The sequence below is a fragment of the Perca flavescens genome, chromosome 15, assembly GCF_004354835.1.
Source record: "Perca flavescens isolate YP-PL-M2 chromosome 15, PFLA_1.0, whole genome shotgun sequence".
In the NCBI taxonomy this organism is placed as follows: domain Eukaryota; kingdom Metazoa; phylum Chordata; class Actinopteri; order Perciformes; family Percidae; genus Perca; species Perca flavescens.
This window is the reverse complement of record NC_041345.1, coordinates 11,710,856-11,728,039: the sequence shown is the minus strand read 5'-3', so window position 1 is coordinate 11,728,039 and position 17,184 is coordinate 11,710,856. Positions and strand designations below refer to the sequence as shown.

General features: G+C 40.8%; 1 protein-coding gene and 1 long non-coding RNA gene across 2 annotated transcripts; one reads left to right on the top strand and one right to left on the bottom strand.

Moving 5' to 3' along the window:
• Nucleotides 1–75: 75 nt before the first annotated feature.
• On the top strand, nt 76–5,250 carry LOC114568942 (uncharacterized). Its single transcript, XR_003694364.1, has 4 exons — nt 76–135; nt 399–544; nt 2,429–2,473; nt 5,166–5,250. It is a non-coding gene; the product is annotated as an uncharacterized LOC114568942 (long non-coding RNA).
• A 2,018-nt stretch (nt 5,251–7,268) lies between these two features.
• On the bottom strand, nt 7,269–14,236 carry proza (protein Z, vitamin K-dependent plasma glycoprotein a). Its single transcript, XM_028599532.1, has 9 exons — nt 14,089–14,236; nt 13,019–13,157; nt 12,148–12,308; nt 11,949–11,973; nt 11,742–11,855; nt 11,484–11,618; nt 9,005–9,120; nt 8,800–8,917; nt 7,269–8,253 (listed from the first exon to the last, which is right to left on the bottom strand). Exons 2-9 carry the CDS (start codon nt 13,095–13,097, stop codon nt 7,718–7,720), a joined length of 1,284 nt encoding a protein of 427 aa, XP_028455333.1. The 5' UTR covers nt 13,098–13,157; nt 14,089–14,236; the 3' UTR covers nt 7,269–7,717.
• Between the last annotated feature and the right edge of the window lie 2,948 nt (nt 14,237–17,184).

Genomic DNA, 17,184 nt, shown 5'->3' with positions numbered 1-17,184 from the left:
ACACACACACACACACACACACACACACACACACACACACCTCCTAAATATAGGGTATTATCTTAATATCACAGACTGGAGGCTACGCACATTTTGGACTCGTGCTTCTCCAGATCCTACTAGTTCCAGTTTGCGGTACTATTTTCCTATTTTCACTGCGCTAACTCAAAGAAAATGTTCTATTCGGTCTCAAGTTAAACTATTAAAACTCAATTTCCGGTGGTATCTTTCAAAATTGAGTTCTTAGGCTAAATTCACACCAGCTTATTGTGACTATATTGTTAATAATACAAATCTGTTTTTCACAAAATAACAAAAGAATAGTAAATGGACTGCATGTAGGATAACCTTTTTATCCAAAACACTTTACAATTTGCATCTCATTCACACATTTACAGGCACTGGTCTAACCAACAGGGGCAAGTTCAATGTTTTGATCACTTCAACATGTGGACAGAAGTCAGAAGGAGCCATGGACTGAACCACAGACCCTGCTATCAGTGGAGGGTCTGCTGAGCCACAGCAGCAGCAACAGACCCAATGAGTGAGTATTTCGCAAAGACCAGTTGCCATGTTGTTCTTACTTAGGCTACTATTTGTTTAAATAATGTCAACTCACAAATCCCCACCTCCCTTCTTCTGCAAGGCATTGAATTCATTGTATGAGGTGAGACTCTTATTTTGAAAGTAACCCAGCCTCTTTTCCGGGTTAACTCCTTGACACAGCCACAGACTGCTGTGGTGCTTATTATTTCTCCCTCTAGTCACATGCTTGTTGTCGCCTCAGCTGCTCCAGTCCATCTACCAGGGAGGCTTTCAATGGTAGAGGCCCCCACTACCCCAACCCCCACCCTGGCTACCATTCTGCCTTTATGCTGGTGCATGATTTGAACCAGTGGAAGTCATCTGTGGCAATGTTGTTAGAATATGCACTGGGTCCCAAAATTGTTACCACTGCAGTATTGTACAAGCAGAAGCAGAGCCTGGCAGCCATGACACCTCTGACCAGGTACACATAATGCTGCTGCTGGTCTCAAATATTATCAGCCAAGGAGAGATCCAAACCTCGCCTCTCCATCCACTCATAGGGTGAGATCTTATTTTATGGGTTTGCAATAATCCAGTGGTTTGGGGGTTAATCTACGCTTTATCATCTACATGTTAATGGTAAAGACAAATCCTGCTGCAATATGAGGGGGACACTGGGAACCAACAACCATTCACACACACATTCTGCATGAAATTGCCCTCTTATTGCCTCTTTCCCTTTCACACACATAAATACATGCAAAGTGAAATGACATGCGGGCAGTAAGGAGGCGTATCATATGGAATGGCAGCTGAGGATGTGAGACTAATCTGACAGGTGCAGGCTGAGAGAGTGACAGCATGGGAAGAGGGGGTGGAGTAAAAGGACGAGGAGGAGGAGGAGCGGCCACTACTTGAAACAGGACGACTAATAAGATTAATGGCTCCCCCACTTTATCAGCAGACAGGTTCAGGCAGTACATCATCAATACCTTCCTTATTCTCATCATCTGTGTTATCAGCAGGGAGAGATTGCGTACAGAAAAGGCAATCGTAACACTATTACACATAAGTGATCACAATATTTGGATCTGGAAGAACATCCCCTCGCCAGTGTAGGATTATTGTGTATTTAAGAAGCGTATTAACATGTAGTGACTGAATGTGGAGCTTTGAATATAAATTTGACATTGTGATTTTAAGAAATAATTTGGGATTTTGTGGAAGACGCTTTTTTTTTCTCGCTTTCTTGCTGAGAGTTAGATTAGTAGATTGATACCAATCTCATGTTTGTATGGTAAATATGTAGCTGGAGCCAGAAGTTGGTTAACTTAGCTTAGCACAAAGACTGGAAGCAGGGGGACAAAGCTAGCCTGGCTCCGTCCAAAGGTAACAAAACCTGCCTACTAGCACCTCTAAACCTCACTAATTAACATGTTGTTCATCCATACAAAAACCGAAGTGTAAAAACAACAATTTTCTGTGTAACGGGTTTATGTAGCTAACTGCACAGTAACTTCTTGTCACTGTGGGGTTGCCAGGCAATCAATGGAGACTCCAGTCAAGAAATAGTCTGGCATCTGTAGAACTCTGTAAAATTAAACAAACCAGATATAACATGTATTATTGAGCGTTAGAGCTTGTACCATCTATGAACTGGGAGATTGGTTTCTCTGTTATTTGCACCATTATACTGGAATGAACTGCAGAACACAGCCTTTTTGTTAGCTCCTCTGAGTGACTTTAATATCTTTAATAATATTTGTGATTTTGTAATTAATTTGATGACTGAATGAATTGTCCTGTTGTGATGTTGTGTATGTGTAATTTGGTCTCTCTGTCTTGACTTCTCTGACAAAGTCTGCGAGCTGAAACGTGTTTTGTTTCCCCTTTTTTGTAGATACTCTTCACCAGTGGAGAACTCCTGCTTCAATATTTATAGAGGGTGACAAATTACCTCTCTATCAGTATGATGATCATGTGTGGGGCTCAGTCGCTGACTAATATAGCTTCCCTGACAGGCAGCAGGCTAACCTTGGCTCTGCCTGGTGAGTTATTGTCCTTTAATGAGGAGAGCACATGCTGTTAAGGTGTCATGTGTCTACAGGAACAACAGCGTCACAGCTACTGTCTTCCATGTTTCCTTTGGTGTAAGCAGCAATATATGTTGTGCTGTATGTAAAGACTCAGTTTTTTGTGTCACTGTCTCTTCCCCCACCTGCTCTCTCATCCGTCCCTTCGTTACGTGCCCCCTGTGCTGCCCGGAGGTTGCCTCACCTCGTTAAGACCCTGCTCGGCTCAAACACAATGAACCACAAAAACGACGGCAGGGTGGCCGACATGCTGCATCTGCTTCCAGTGACATGCATCAGGATGACAGCCTATGACCTCACAGGATGTATTAACTATGACAGGATGCAGGTGTCCAAAATTAGCAGGAAGAGAGTCTAATTTTAAAGAGCATTTTGTTTCCAGACACCCATTTTAAACTAACTGCAACGTACAGTTACAGAGGTGGAAGATGTGAAGCGTGAAGAAGAAAAAGTCAAGTATTTTTTGTATAAATACTACAAATACTGCCAAGTACTAGTGAAATGCGCTGACTTAGTAACTGAGGTATTGAAGGTAGAGTGTTTAGTGGGATAATCCTGACCTCATCTGTTCATCGCGCTGACTTAAACTGTCCGCCTGTCACTGGCCGCCCAGAATACTGAAAACCTGGGAGGGTAGATATTAAAGGTCTGAATGTGACCTTGTCGGGTCAATTTAAAACAACCTATATACAGATTTGCATGTTCTGTATCCGGCAGACAGGACAGAAACACTCACACATACACATGACCACTTCAAAGACCGCCACATGGACCGTAGTGCAATTGTTTTCATTCAGTGAGCCTTGCAGAGCTTTCTGTCAGCTCCTCCGGTTCTCTCAATGGCTCCAATCAGGATTTAACCCTTGGAAAGTCAGGGTAAGGTCAGTGGAATAAAGGCAGCTCCAGGATTTACCTTCCTCCTCTGTCATCTAGTCACCGTGTCCACATGCTGAAAGTGACATATTGTTTTTAAAGCCTGTCTCAAGGACCGAGGTGGATAGAGGATATTCTTCTTTTTAATCAGCGGTCAGAGAAGTCAAATGTTTCTATTTTTAAAATAGTGTAAGTGTCATTGAAGATGGAAAGTCATTAAAGATCAGATGATGATGATACTTTTATAGAAGAGAGAGTAAAGCTTAGTGATCATAAGACTATATATAACATGAGGTTGGGTGATTTTTAGCTATGGTAGCGGTGCAGTAACCTGACGTGCATCACATGCCAGATGGTTTGTTAACACAGAACCATCTGAGAAGCCGTCATTGGAAAGAAACTGTTTGGAAAAGGGCAAGCACTTTAAAAAAATACCTGGCAGGTGACCATATATCTATCACTTCCATTGTATTAAACGGTCATGGCCGTCTCTCTCTCTCACACACACACACACACACACACACACACACACACACACACACACACACACACACACACACACACACACACACACACACACACACACACACACACACACACACACACCTAAACCAAGCCTTAGCTGCCATTGGTTCAGTAAGCTGATAGTTCAGACACAAATGCATTCCTAAAGCCTGACAAGATGGATTTTTGTGTGATATGTGATCCCACAATTCTCGCCTCATCTTGTGATATCACACGAATCCAGCTGTCAAGCAAGATAAGCGGTCCACCGGTTGGTTCACCACTTTAGTCTAATGTGAAAAATCTTACATTAACAACTATTAGATGGATTACATTCATTGTCCCCAGAGGATGAATCTAACTGACTTTGGTGATCCTGTGACTTTCCTTTTAGTGCCACCATGAGGTTATTTGTGGTTTTGAGTGAAATATCTCAACAGCTATTGAGATGGATTGCCATGACATTTGGTACAGACATTCATGTCCCTCTCAGGATAATTTGTGATCACTTTGGTGAAAATGTAATTTGTCTAATACTTTGGTATATGACCAAACATCAGCAAAAATAATGACATTCCCATCAGCCTCTGCTGTCAGATTGGAAAGAACGGGTAAATCTTCCAACGTGGCGGCGTTCATTCCAATATGGTTACCCTCGCTGCCTTGCAGTCAAACCAGATACCTGATTTGTACGATTAATTTAGGTGAAACCAGATACGAACACACATCTCCTTTAGCTGAATGTATTCAATTAGTGTTAGTTTGGATTTTATTTCAATATAATTGCCAATGGCTTTGCAGCAGTGTTACTGCTTGTTTGTTTATTGACACACCTGCAGTTTTTTTCCACAAAGTGGGAGATAGCCTATTATTACAAGTCGTTTTATTGTAAGCAAGAACGCGGCATTAGTGTTAATTAGCAAATGTTAGCCTGCTAACACACTAAACTATGATACATCCATGTGGTGAACATTATACCTGCAAAACATCAGCATGTTAGCATTGTCATTGTGAGAATATTAGCATGCTGATGTTAGCCTTTAGCCTAAGCTAAGCAATGCCTCACAGAGGAGCTAGCATGGCTGTAGACTCTTGTTAAACAACTAATAAGCGGGGGGGATTTTACTACAGCTGCGTTATATAAAAGTCTCTCTCTTTCTCCTGCAGCCACTTCATCCCATTCCAGGCCCTAACCTCTTGAGGTCTTGTGTTACCTCCACCCTCATGCACAATCACCCAACCAAGTGGAAGCTGCTTTCTGGGGTGGGGTAGAGTTTGAGACGGGTGGGGTGACTGCAGAGCCCTGTGTCCGTGAAGTCCTGAAGAGAGAAAAGATTGGGGACATGGATTTTTACAGGATTTACAGGATCATAGGCGTGCCTCCACTGATAGCAGAGCTCTCATTATACATAGCACGAGACTCCTTCAATCTGCCTTCCACGGTCAGACATACTGCTAACCCCCTGCGTGGATTCAGACACCACACAGACAGATAATCCCTCCTAAAGTCTGCAATTTGATGTTGCTCCCCCAGATGAACAAGACACATTAGCATGTATGTGTTATGCATACATACAAGCATTGACGCACACTCACACACAAAGGGTGGGGAGGATTTGCAATCACAGCATGCAACTACTTTTTTGGGTTTGGGGAGAGTAAAGGATTATTGATTTAGGACACTGGCCAGATGTACCCATATGCCTGACACAGTGCATTAAAATTCAACTATTTGCAGCAATCTTGTCCAGCAATGGCATCATTTGATTTGTGTAGCCTGAAAGGTTTTACAATGAGTGCTTTCACTTCCCACTATCAGTAATGGCCTTCCTAATGTTTCTCTCCAGGGCCTTTTCATTCATGTCTAATATACTGTAAGTCCATCAATCTGTCCACACAATGACTGACTTCTTTTCTGTGTCAACATCAAAAATCCCAGGTCTCTTGCTCTGTCCCTGCTCTTCATCTACGAGCCATTTTCCATCTCTTCATATCGTTACTTTCTCAGCCTGTCCAACACCTCTCACTCTGCCCCTTTTTCCCTTCTCCTGCTATTTTCTTTCCCCTTTTAGCATTCACATCACATCCTTGTCTCCCCATTTGGTCAGAGTTTAGGTTTGATTAAGGGAATAGAATCAAACTGATGCAGTTAGCTCTTTGATATTTAAGTGATAGTCTGAATCAGCAGCTCAGAGCACATGAAGTTGAGCTGCTACCTTGCTCAGTGTGTTTACTGTGCGCCTCTGTGTATATGTAAGATTGAGCATATAAATGGAGCTGGCAGGACCACAGAGCAGGACCAGATTCAGAAAGGAAGGAGCTCCACTCAAATTAATCTCCACTGGACAGCCCAGTAAAGGAGCAGAGCCATTTTTGGGAGCAAGGAGCCATCTCCTAGGTGAGTGCCATGGCAACAGCCAACGTGGGCCCCAGCTCTCAGAGCTGTCCTTTTCAAGCTTCCGATCAGAAGTGGCAAGCCAGGTTTTTTGTTATGTGGCGTCTCTTACTCTCTCTCTCTCTCTCTCTCTTGCCCATTCTTCTGCTTCTCCTTTTCTCTTCCTGCATGACACGGTCCTGCCTTGTTCTTATACAGGAAGGCTGTGAGAAGACTGCAGAGGGAACTGTCTGTGGGAAAATGTTGCCAGACAACACAGGGGTATGTGACAGTGGGGGCAAGCAAATAAAGGGACAAAAAGGGGAAATAAGGCTAGATGAGATAGATTGTCAGAGCTACATTTGAAACTATGAGAACTGCGGATTTGATGCTTTGCTCATGCTTGAAAATGTCCATGTTTTAACATGGCAGATAACAGAAACAGAAGAGCCTTTACATTTAAATCACCATCAGAATTAAATAACTTTCTCTATCTTTACATGACTTTAAGACTTTATGGCTTGTTTCAAATGTGCTTGTTCTACCTTGTGAAGCTTATAGGTTTCATTGCACATCACTAGCGCCATTATTTTATTCTGACAGTTGTTCACTCATTGTATATCTTAGTTTCATGCAGAGGAAACTTGTTGGGGATAGGGATGTAGTAGGTGTTGTTTTGGTTGATATATTTAGATTGTTCTGTTGTTATTTATTTACCATATATTATATTATTCTTGTCTGCTAATATTCATGTTTCTTTTTACCATAACCCACCTCAAAAAGACAATGGTGCATCTCAACTATGAGATGAACATCTACTTGAAAATTTTCCTCAACATCATTCCGAAATACTACTGTATACTTCATCCTGAAACAATGACAGAACTGACATCAGGTGTGTTGTTAGGGTTTATTACATTCATAGAACAGTGATTACCTGGTCAACCAGTACAGTAGTCGCTAAAAATAACATCACATAAAAGTTATTAAGGTACGTCCACGTCACAAAACATGCTGAATAATTCAATGCATTTCTTGCTGCTTCTGAGCCTCTGGTTGGCAGATACATACAGAAAGTGCTTCTCTGTTTATGTTAACAGAGCGCCACTTTGTGGATAAATTAGAAAGTCCACAGAGATAGATGGGAAGCAATAACCTATATTGAGACTATATGGTTGTCATAGTTTTTTCCATTAGGAGATGAGTATTAACACTCAAAGACAAAACGAAGGTTTAGCTAGAAGGGCTCAATGAAATGAAATTATCTGATTCCCTGCTTTAGTATTTATTCACCTGCATTATAATATATTTTCCATAACCTCCATGTTTTCCCTGACTACCCCACCTAACGGGAACCCATGAGAGGCCGCAGCCAGCCGAGGTGGCGCGACACTTTCTGGAAGATGTAGCCTTTGTTGCAGTCGGCCCCTGGCGGCTGGCTGACCACCCCAGTGAGGTAGAACACCTCCTTGTACAGGGTGAGCAGGGGGCTGCCAGAGCTCATGTTGCAGTCAGCATTGGTACGGGGAGTGGTGCAGCCCATTTTATTGGTCATCAGGTTGGGGTGAGTCTCCAGACACTGAGGCAGGCGGTTATACGCCAGTTGGTTAAGGGAAAGCGGGCCCTGGAAAGCAGATACCTGACTGGGTTCTTTCCAGCCAGTGACTATGGCCGGGAATTCTCCCATCATCAGGACGCTGTCGGCAAAGTCTTTTTCTGGCACACAGGCAGCAGTCACTTCCTTTTTAAAGATGATGCGGTCGCGGAGCTCAATCACAGCCAGGTCATTTTCCGGGCGACCTTCCACATAGCGCGGGTGGACGTGAACTATTTTTACGTACAGCGTCTGCTCTTTATCATCGAAGTTGGTGCTGCGCTTTCCTGAGGACATGCAGGTAAGACAAGACATTCAGGATGATAGTGTTTCTCAAGCTCATGCACACATACTGACATGTAGAGCTGCAAAGATTAGTCCATCATGTTAGTTGATCGTCAGCAACGATTTTGTTTTAGGCAAAAATGCCAAATATTTTCTGGTCGCAGCTTCTCAAATGTGAAGATTTAAAGCTCTGACTATGTGCTAGGAAATTGAATATGTATGGATTTTGAACTGATGATTATAATTTGTAAATAAGCCAATTAATAATAATAAAAATGTCTAAGGTAATTGGATTTTCGTGCAGCTCAGTAGAGGAGGCAGACTCTGTATCAAGTAAAAGCTCAACATTGTACACAGTTTTTCTTAGTTAAAAAAATGGGTATGCATTATGTCCTTAAGCTTATGTGAATTTTCTTTGGGGGGTAATGGGTGTTATTTTGTATCAGGGGATGTCATTATTGTAGCTTTTGTTGTTATTTGTTTTGTCTTTGTCATTAGTAGTAGCAGTTACAGTGGTAAAGTAATGAATATGTGTTTTGTCTACTCACCGACAGCCACCTGGAAGGAGCTGTATTTGTTGGCACACTGAGCTGAAGTCAATATCAGGTTCTCCTTCAGAATGACGCCGCTACAGAAACCTGCAGACTCTGAACTTTTCAGAAGAGCCTGCAAACAACATAATGACATGCAGCAATAAGACCCTGCTTTGTTGAGACCTGTAATGTGTCACAGTGTGAGTGTGTGGGCTCCTACCTGCCAGGGACACTCTGTAGAACTACAGCTAAGTCCTTCAAAGTTGCTGCGAACATTGCTGGCCAGTCTGTCATCCCACCGACTCAGACTGTTCACCTTACCACAGGGGAATTTGACTGAGAGAAGAATTGGAGATGATATAATTACTTTATTTTATTGCAATATTTCTCTGACTGAAATCACATTTAGTCATCCCTTTTTGCAGTTGAAAATAATGTCAACATGTTTTCTAAATGTATTGTTAATAGGGTTTATTATTAGGTTATTTATTATTAAAAGGAAGAAAAAAAGCTCTCAGAGGAAATATCACAAATGATCCTTTTCGTTTCAGCCGGCTGGAGGGCGTGTCTATGTTTGATTGACAGCAGCGGGCAGGCTGAGCTCCAGTGTTGTCAGAGACACAGTTTCCCTGTTGATATGTTTCCCCTTAAATCTGGACTAATCCCTAACCCTAACCAGCTGTCTCTGTTACGCCTAACCATAACCCAACCTAAGCCCTAACCTCAACCATGGCGAGAGGAACAGATTTTGACACAAGAGAAAACGTAGGCAAGTAACATTTGCAGCTAAGTTTACATGTTGTTTAATGTGCTGCAGTTGACCAGCTAATTAGCTAAATTGCCTGCAAACTCATGTTAGCAGAGCACTTTTTTTCCAGTGAATGTTAGTTTGGTGGCTTGTTCTAGCCCCAGTTTGTGCCTCTCGTGTATCAGAATACATTTAGGTCACAAAAGTTGTTTAAAAACACTTAAACACTGTTCTGATGGTATCATCAGAGTCTTCAAAGACTCTTCTAACCATCTGGATGAAAAAATATCCTGTCTACTGCACGATAATTTTGATTTTTAACCCGTTTCCCAAGTTGCGCCTCTGTTTACCAAACAAAACAAAGATGTCAGCCCGCTGGCTACCTGGGGTCCGTTCCAGTAAGGAGGTTTAACAAACTCTGAGTCTAACCCTGATGTCTGAGTTGATTTACCCTGAGATGGGAAACTCAGAGTTTTCGGTTCCAGAACAGCTGATTTGAGTTGGTTCAATCAACTCAGAGTAGGTTCACTCAGGGTTACGCACGTGCACCACCACTATAAAAAGACAGCATGAATGGAGCCATGATTCTACAATTCACCATGGTAACAACCACAAACAAACGGGTCGGCGGAAATACTCATGCGCACAAACAGCAAGTTTGAACATGCATTTTGTTAAAAAAGCAAGACAGCGTTTGCTGCTGCAACAGAGAGAGAATTGGTGTGGGAGAAAATTGCGGCTCGAGTCAATGCGTAAGCATTAACAGTGTATTAATTTCATATTTAATCACAGTTAACTTATAATATTACAGGTGAAAACTGGAATTGTATTACACCTATAATTTCATTTAGGTGCAATCCTGCGGGCGAAAAAGTAAACTATACTAATCCCATTCTGAGGCTGCAGCACCATGATCATTAACAGAACTATAATGTATAATCATTTATTTCTTTTTAATGGCTCCACTGGTTTGTGTCCAGGGAACACTAGAAAAACATTTAAAAAAATGTTTCAGAGCGAGTCACATTTTTCTGACGGCTCTGCATACAGTGGCTTTACTATTACAGTATGATACACTGTTATAAAGAAAACTGCCGTTTGCAAAAAACGTAATGCGACACAAAGAATCTGCTGGGATGTTAAAGCCTGTACACGATGGTGGATGTTAGTGATATGAGGACGGATAAGGTATCTACATATCTGATGGACTGTGAAAAAATGTGGAAATGAAAATACATCTAGTCGAGAGTCAATATCATCTCCCGACGTAAACTCTCTGTGAAGTAATACAGCTTTTTCATCAACGGGATCGTCGACAAAAGGACATGACATGTTTGAGAATTTTTTTTTATAATCTGCCTAACAATACGTTTTTTTATTCATGCAGATGACAAACTGCATTAAAATGCGCCTGATACAGACTGAATGAATGAGAAAATGAGAGAGAAGAAAACCTGCTCCCGACCAGGTTAGGTTCACAGGCTCAGTTACCATAGTAACTGACTCTGAGGGGAAGTTACCTCTCTTTTTGAAACAGAAAACCCAGAGTTTCCCTCATCTCAGGGTTAACAAACTCAGAGTTTTCACTAAACCTGCTTTCTGGAACGGACCCCTGGATAGCACAAACTGGGGCTAGGCTCGTTCAACAAGCAATGGTGCAGGACAAGATTTCATGTTTGTAAGTCAGATAAGAAGGAGACTTCAGCAGGAAAGCTAATGTGGGTTGTTGTCCAAAGTCTGTGGCTCTCATGTTGTGTAGCAGGCTGTTGTCTGGCTGTTACGTCAGTGTGACCGTCTGCTCTGCCTACGATGCTAACGTTACCGCTTTATAAAAAGATGTGGCTTGGCTGTATGGCAAAAAGCTCTCTGTCTATGTATAGCATATATGTATGCTGTAGCATAAAATGCATTATGAATTTCAGTTTGACATAAACACTGTAAACAGACGTACCTGCAGGCTCACACTTATTCCTGTCCGTGTTGCTGAGCTTCCATCCGCGGGCGCAGGAGCACTCGTAGGACGTGTAACCTGGTTTACAGAACTGGGAGCAGCCTTTGTTCTTTTCCAGGATGCACAGAGTCTGGTCTGCATCGTGGAAACAGAAGGAAAAGGTTGCACGCATGCACGCACACACACACACACACACACAAAATGAGAAGTGAATTAACAGTGACGTTCACAGACAACTTGCCAACACCTCCTCCTCACCTTGTTCACAGTGGACCCCTGAGAATCCCGACTTGCAGACGCAGTCGTAGCCTCCCACACTGTCCGAACACATGGCTCCATTCTTGCAGGGGTTCTCTGCACACTGGTCTCCGTCTAAACACAGACAGGAAGTCTATGAGAAGATGCAATGTAGGCTACTGCTAATGACTGTGCAGTGATGGGAAATTATTTTAAGGTAGCACTTACCAATGTAGACAGACCAGAAGATATCCTGCAGGAGAAAATATGCATGAGTGCACAGTTGAAGCAGCACAATCGCATTTACACAGTGCACTCATGAAATAGGGGCAGACTGAAATATAGGCAAAGAAAAGAGGAGGCACTGAGGAGGTTTGAAGAGAGAAGGAAATGGGGAGGGAGTTAACAGTGAAGTCCTAGAGCTCACCGTGCGGTACGAGTCCTGAAAGACCTTTCTGGCCTCCTCGTAGGAGCACACCTTCTCCATGCAAACCTGCTCCAAGCTGGAAGACGGAGCCGGGTTACTGCCGTCCACGTTCCTCTTCTGGCGAGAGATCACAGAGCTCGCCTGCTGCTTGTCCAAGAACACTGGAGGAACAGGTAATATCTCAGCTGGTTCTTCCACAACAGACTGACCTACAGGTTGAAGCTGTTTACCCATAAAGAGGCTTGAAGCTGCACATATTTTGTGTGATTAACAACTAGTTTGATTGAAATGTTTCTGTTGATTGATTAGACTGTCCTACTATTTTGCCAATTGAAAAATACTAAGATTTCTATTTTATAGCATTAGAAAATTAACTCTTTGTAAGGGTTCTTCTCCCCCCAGAGTCTCAGATTGATTTTGTTGGTTTGCAGCCGACAGAAAAATAAACACTAACTATTCTGATAAACAGGATTTATCACAAGTCGTTTTTTAAGTAAAAGTGCCCAAAATTCTCTTAAAATCTTTGGGTTTGGACTGTTGTGACATGTTATAAACCTAACAATAAATCGATTAAACTGTCAAGACGGTAATCATCATGAAAATATCAAGAACATTTTAAAAAACATTAACTTTTTTATCTGATAACATAGAAGTAAACTAACCCAAATCTGCACTGAGGCTAAAGCTGTTATTATTTGATAAAGCCCCCACCCCGAATGTCTTAAAAACACAGTAGAGAGAGTCTGACATGTCATATACTCAGCCCGCTGCCATCTTGACCTCCTTTTAATTCCTCACTTCTCTTTCCTCTCTCAGACTACACCATGGTCGAGCTCTGCAGACCCATCTGGCTCCACGTTGGCCCACTCACCTGTGTGGGGGGTCTGAACGGCTGCCACAGCCCCCGCCAGCAGACACAGCAGAGCGGCAGATGTGATGAAGGAGCGCATGGTGACACTGAAGTGTGATCTGAGTCGAGTTGTCGGTACAGCAGGGTTCAATGTTTTCTCCTACAAATAAGACGAGCAGATTACATGATTGAAACTCACCTTAAAATTCTGAGCTTTGTCTCACAGTGTCTTACAAATGTATCTGTTTTCTTAACATGACTTTGGCCTGTATTGTGGTTCATGATTGAGTTAAAGTAACAAAATAATGAAAATGCAATAATAAATATAATTTATATCATAGAAGATAATAATATGATAAACTATAAATAAAACAAATTTGCAAGTAAATAATGTATTTATATAGCACCTTTTAGGAGCAGAATTTAGAAAGAAATAAGGCAACTAACAAAAAAAAGACATAAGATACAGGAGGATTAAAACACAGTGAAATAGAAAAATAATAATAATTTCAAGTCAATTCAAACCTCCCAGTCACAAGGAAATGTAATACCATGTTGTAAATGTATTGTTATAGTGTTTTACTTGTTTAATAATGTATGAGTATGACCTCATACTGTTTTCAGTGATTGTGCAGTTTTCCTGCATGTCTTCGCTGCACTGCTCATTCTCCCATATAAATGGGCCTCATAGCCTATCTGTTTACACCTTGTAAACAAACACTGAAGGCCTCTTAAAGAATATAATTTACGTTTTCAGTACTGAGAGTCAGATCTGCAGAGGACAATGTGTTTACTTTTTACGTTAGACAGTATACGTTTTCTGTCTGCGTAGCGTTTTATCCACCAGCCAGAATGCATTTAGCTCATGTGGTGTTACGCAACAAAGAGGAGCCAGAACAATTGTAACGCATCTTCTGTGCTGCAGTAATGATCCGTTTTCCTACAAGCTGCTAGAATGTTTCACGTACACAAACATTTAAATATTTACATATCCGTCTCTGTTTTCAGGGCGGGTCCAACATGTGTCTGAGTAACGGTACGAATCAACAACAACAACAACAACAACAACAACAGTGAAGCTCGGTACCTACCGCTCCGGACTGAATCAAGGTCCTGGCCCGCTGGTCCTGAAACACTCCACAACCTACTGCACGGATCGGGCCTATTGATCTAAAATGATGACAACATCCGAGGCTGCTCACTGCTGCTTACTGCTTGTGGTGAGTGTAATGACAAAGAGGGGCCACCAGAGGGCGCTGTAAGACTGTCACAGTGCGGTACAGTACGTTGCCCTGCAGGATCAGACCCACACTGTAGGTGACTCCTTCACGTGATCCTGCAGGACGGATAAAGATGAGTTTAAAGAGCATTACAGTAAAGATAATAGGTAAAAACCTCAAGCTCATAGACAGCAAAAAAAATAGGAACAGATTAGACAAGACAACTCTTGTTAATGCAATGTACTTACAGTTTTTCACAATCGCTATGACACTTTTTTCAATACTTTTAACAAATTTCCTAAGCTCTTAACACAGTTAGCACAACATCCGTCTGTGTAGGCTATACAATTAACACATTTCTTCTTGCTTTGACACAAAATGCATTCAGTTAACACAAATTTAAAATGCTTGAACTTCTTTTACACACAAGCTCCACCAAGACCAAAACAATGGATCTTCACTGCCAAATTTCCAAATGCTTTCACACTGTATGTCAGAACAGATAACATCATGTTCTAAACCTAACTTATAGGCTAAAGTCAAAGTGAACAGCTGATCATATTGTAAATTGAAACACAAATATATTCCCTGCATTTTATATATGCATTTATTGAGAAACAGCTGATTGAAGTCATGCAAATAGATCGTATGGTAGTACAGTAAAAAAGGACCTATTTGAACAATATACTGTAGATGAACACAGAAAATAAGAAAAATGCCTTCACAAGGGAGAGGAAGAGGAGTACCAGGACAATTCTGTCTCTGTCTCCTTTTTTTCACAAACCGTATATTCTATAAAGCTACTCTGAGATGGGTCATTCATTTTTTGTATTGAATCTCTGCAGCAAAAGAAAGAAAATGGTGGCCGGGTTGGCTCAGTGGGTAGAGCATGCACACATATACTTGGAGGTTTATGCCTTGACGCAGATATCCAGGGTTCAAATCCGACTTGTGACTATTTCCTGCATGTCTTCCCCCTTTCTCTCTCTGCCCTTTCTCAACTAGCTGTCCTGTCGAATAAAGGCAGAAAACCCCAAAAAATAATCTTTAAAAAAATTTGCTAAACCCAAACACAGCTGACAGCTCTCTAAATGGACATGATGTTTCACTGTACTCATGCCAAAGCTTCTCTACTTTCTGCACATATAGCATTTCCTAAAAGCCCAGAGGAGTCTGCACATCATTGGTAGTAAGAATAATGACTGTTTTGCATTCATAATTTTGACTTCATATTAAAAACACAATTTTTTCGTGTACAATATCTTTGATTTACCAGTATTTCCTTGTACTGAAAAATTAAGGCAAAGGGACACAGAAATTAGTTTTAAGGGAGAAATGTGAGAGCTGGGAAAATGCCTTAGTAAGGTTAGGAGTATTGTGGTGAATGAAGCATTCAGATCTTTTACTTATTAAAAAAGAAATACAAAAAAGTAAAAAATACTCCATTACAAGTTAAAGTCCTGTATTCAATTACTGATAAAAGTATTATCAGCTAAATTAAATAAAGTATCAAAAGTAAAAGTACCCATCATGCAGACTAAAAAAAAAAAAAATAATTATACTTCATTTTATGAATTACTGATTTTCAATCTGTCCAGGAGATCCTGTAGAACCTGTTACTTCTTGGAAATATACAGTAGTCATGAAAATGGTTAAGGTTAAAGGTTAAAATCTACAAAACATTGTAACGAAATGTAATCCAGTTTTGGAGGACTGGGTGTCTTTTCTGTGCTGCTATCAGCTGCTCCAACTAAAAACTGAGCCTGTCAAAACCCAACAAAACAAAAATGTAGAGGCTTCAACAGGAACTGCAGTCCAAAACACAATCTATGATCAATACAGTCACTTTTGTCTGTTGATAAGGGCAGACCTGATACATAAAATAATGTAGTTTCTGTTATTCCATGGGATGTTAGTGTTTTTTATGACATTGTGCTATAATTGACTAAATGTATTCTAAATGTTCCTGTTGGGAGAGAACATGTGTTAGTGTTTTGGAAGAATTATTTGATTTTGAGACATGATTACATTGTTTTGGTAAACACAGTGTATTGTGTTAGTGAATTATTGTATTTTGAAAATCGGTGTTGGAGTTTAGTTTACAATGTGTGATTTTGAGCATGAAATTAACTGTTTTGCCAATATATATATATATATATATATATATATATATATATATATATATATATATATATATATATATATATATATATATATACATATATATAAAGTAGTAAAACTAGCTTCACCTCAACCAGCTACAACATCAAAATGCTGCTTACACATTGACGCATCAGTTTTTATAATGTCATTTAAACCAATATAGCCGTACATGTTGCTGATGATACTTCTGTGCTTTTGCTTAAGATTTTAAATGCATGACTGTTATTTATGCAGTAATGGAGTATTTTTACATTGTGGTATTGTTAACTTTATTTAAGTAAAGGATCTGAGTACTTCTTCCACCACTGTCCAAAGTACAAATGAAGGTGAAATGTGGGATGAAACGTTTGTGCAACTCAAACATTGGCTGCATTTTCATAAATTTGTAGTGCTTATTTCAATTCTCATTGTGCCACCAGCAACAGCACATTATTGTTCCTAACCTGGGGATCAGGACAGCCAAAGGGGTCCAACGATAAATCTGATGAGGTCGCCAGGCGATAAAAGGAATTTTAAAAAGTTTTTTGCTTTTTTGGAGGGTGAAATATGGATATTTTCACCTCTTCCGGCATCTAAAAACCCTTCTAATAAAACAATCTGATTCTTTGGTCAAACTGCCCCACATAGAGGCCACACACTGTGATGAGGAGACACAAGGTAAAAAATGCAGTATTAGTTTGGATCCTGCTTTTTAATATGTGGCCTGATTTTTGCATGTGTTTGTGCATGTTTGTGCAGAAATAAACTTTGGCTGGAAAACCAGTGCTAAATGAATAAAAAAGATTTAGGATTTGCGATCAGGAT

What these genes read in the sequence shown, in the direction of transcription:
- proza (XM_028599532.1), bottom strand. Translation starts at nt 13,097, where the DNA reads ATGCGCTCCTTCATCACATCTGCCGCTCTGCTGTGTCTGCTGGCGGGG. An exon ending in TTCAGGACTCGTACCGCACG is followed by an intron (nt 11,974 to 12,147) that starts GTGAGCTCTAGG and finishes TTTCTCCTGCAG; the next exon opens with GATATCTTCTGGTCTGTCTA. An exon ending in CTACAGAGTGTCCCTGGCAG is followed by an intron (nt 8,918 to 9,004) that starts GTAGGAGCCCAC and finishes TGTTGTTTGCAG; the next exon opens with GCTCTTCTGAAAAGTTCAGA.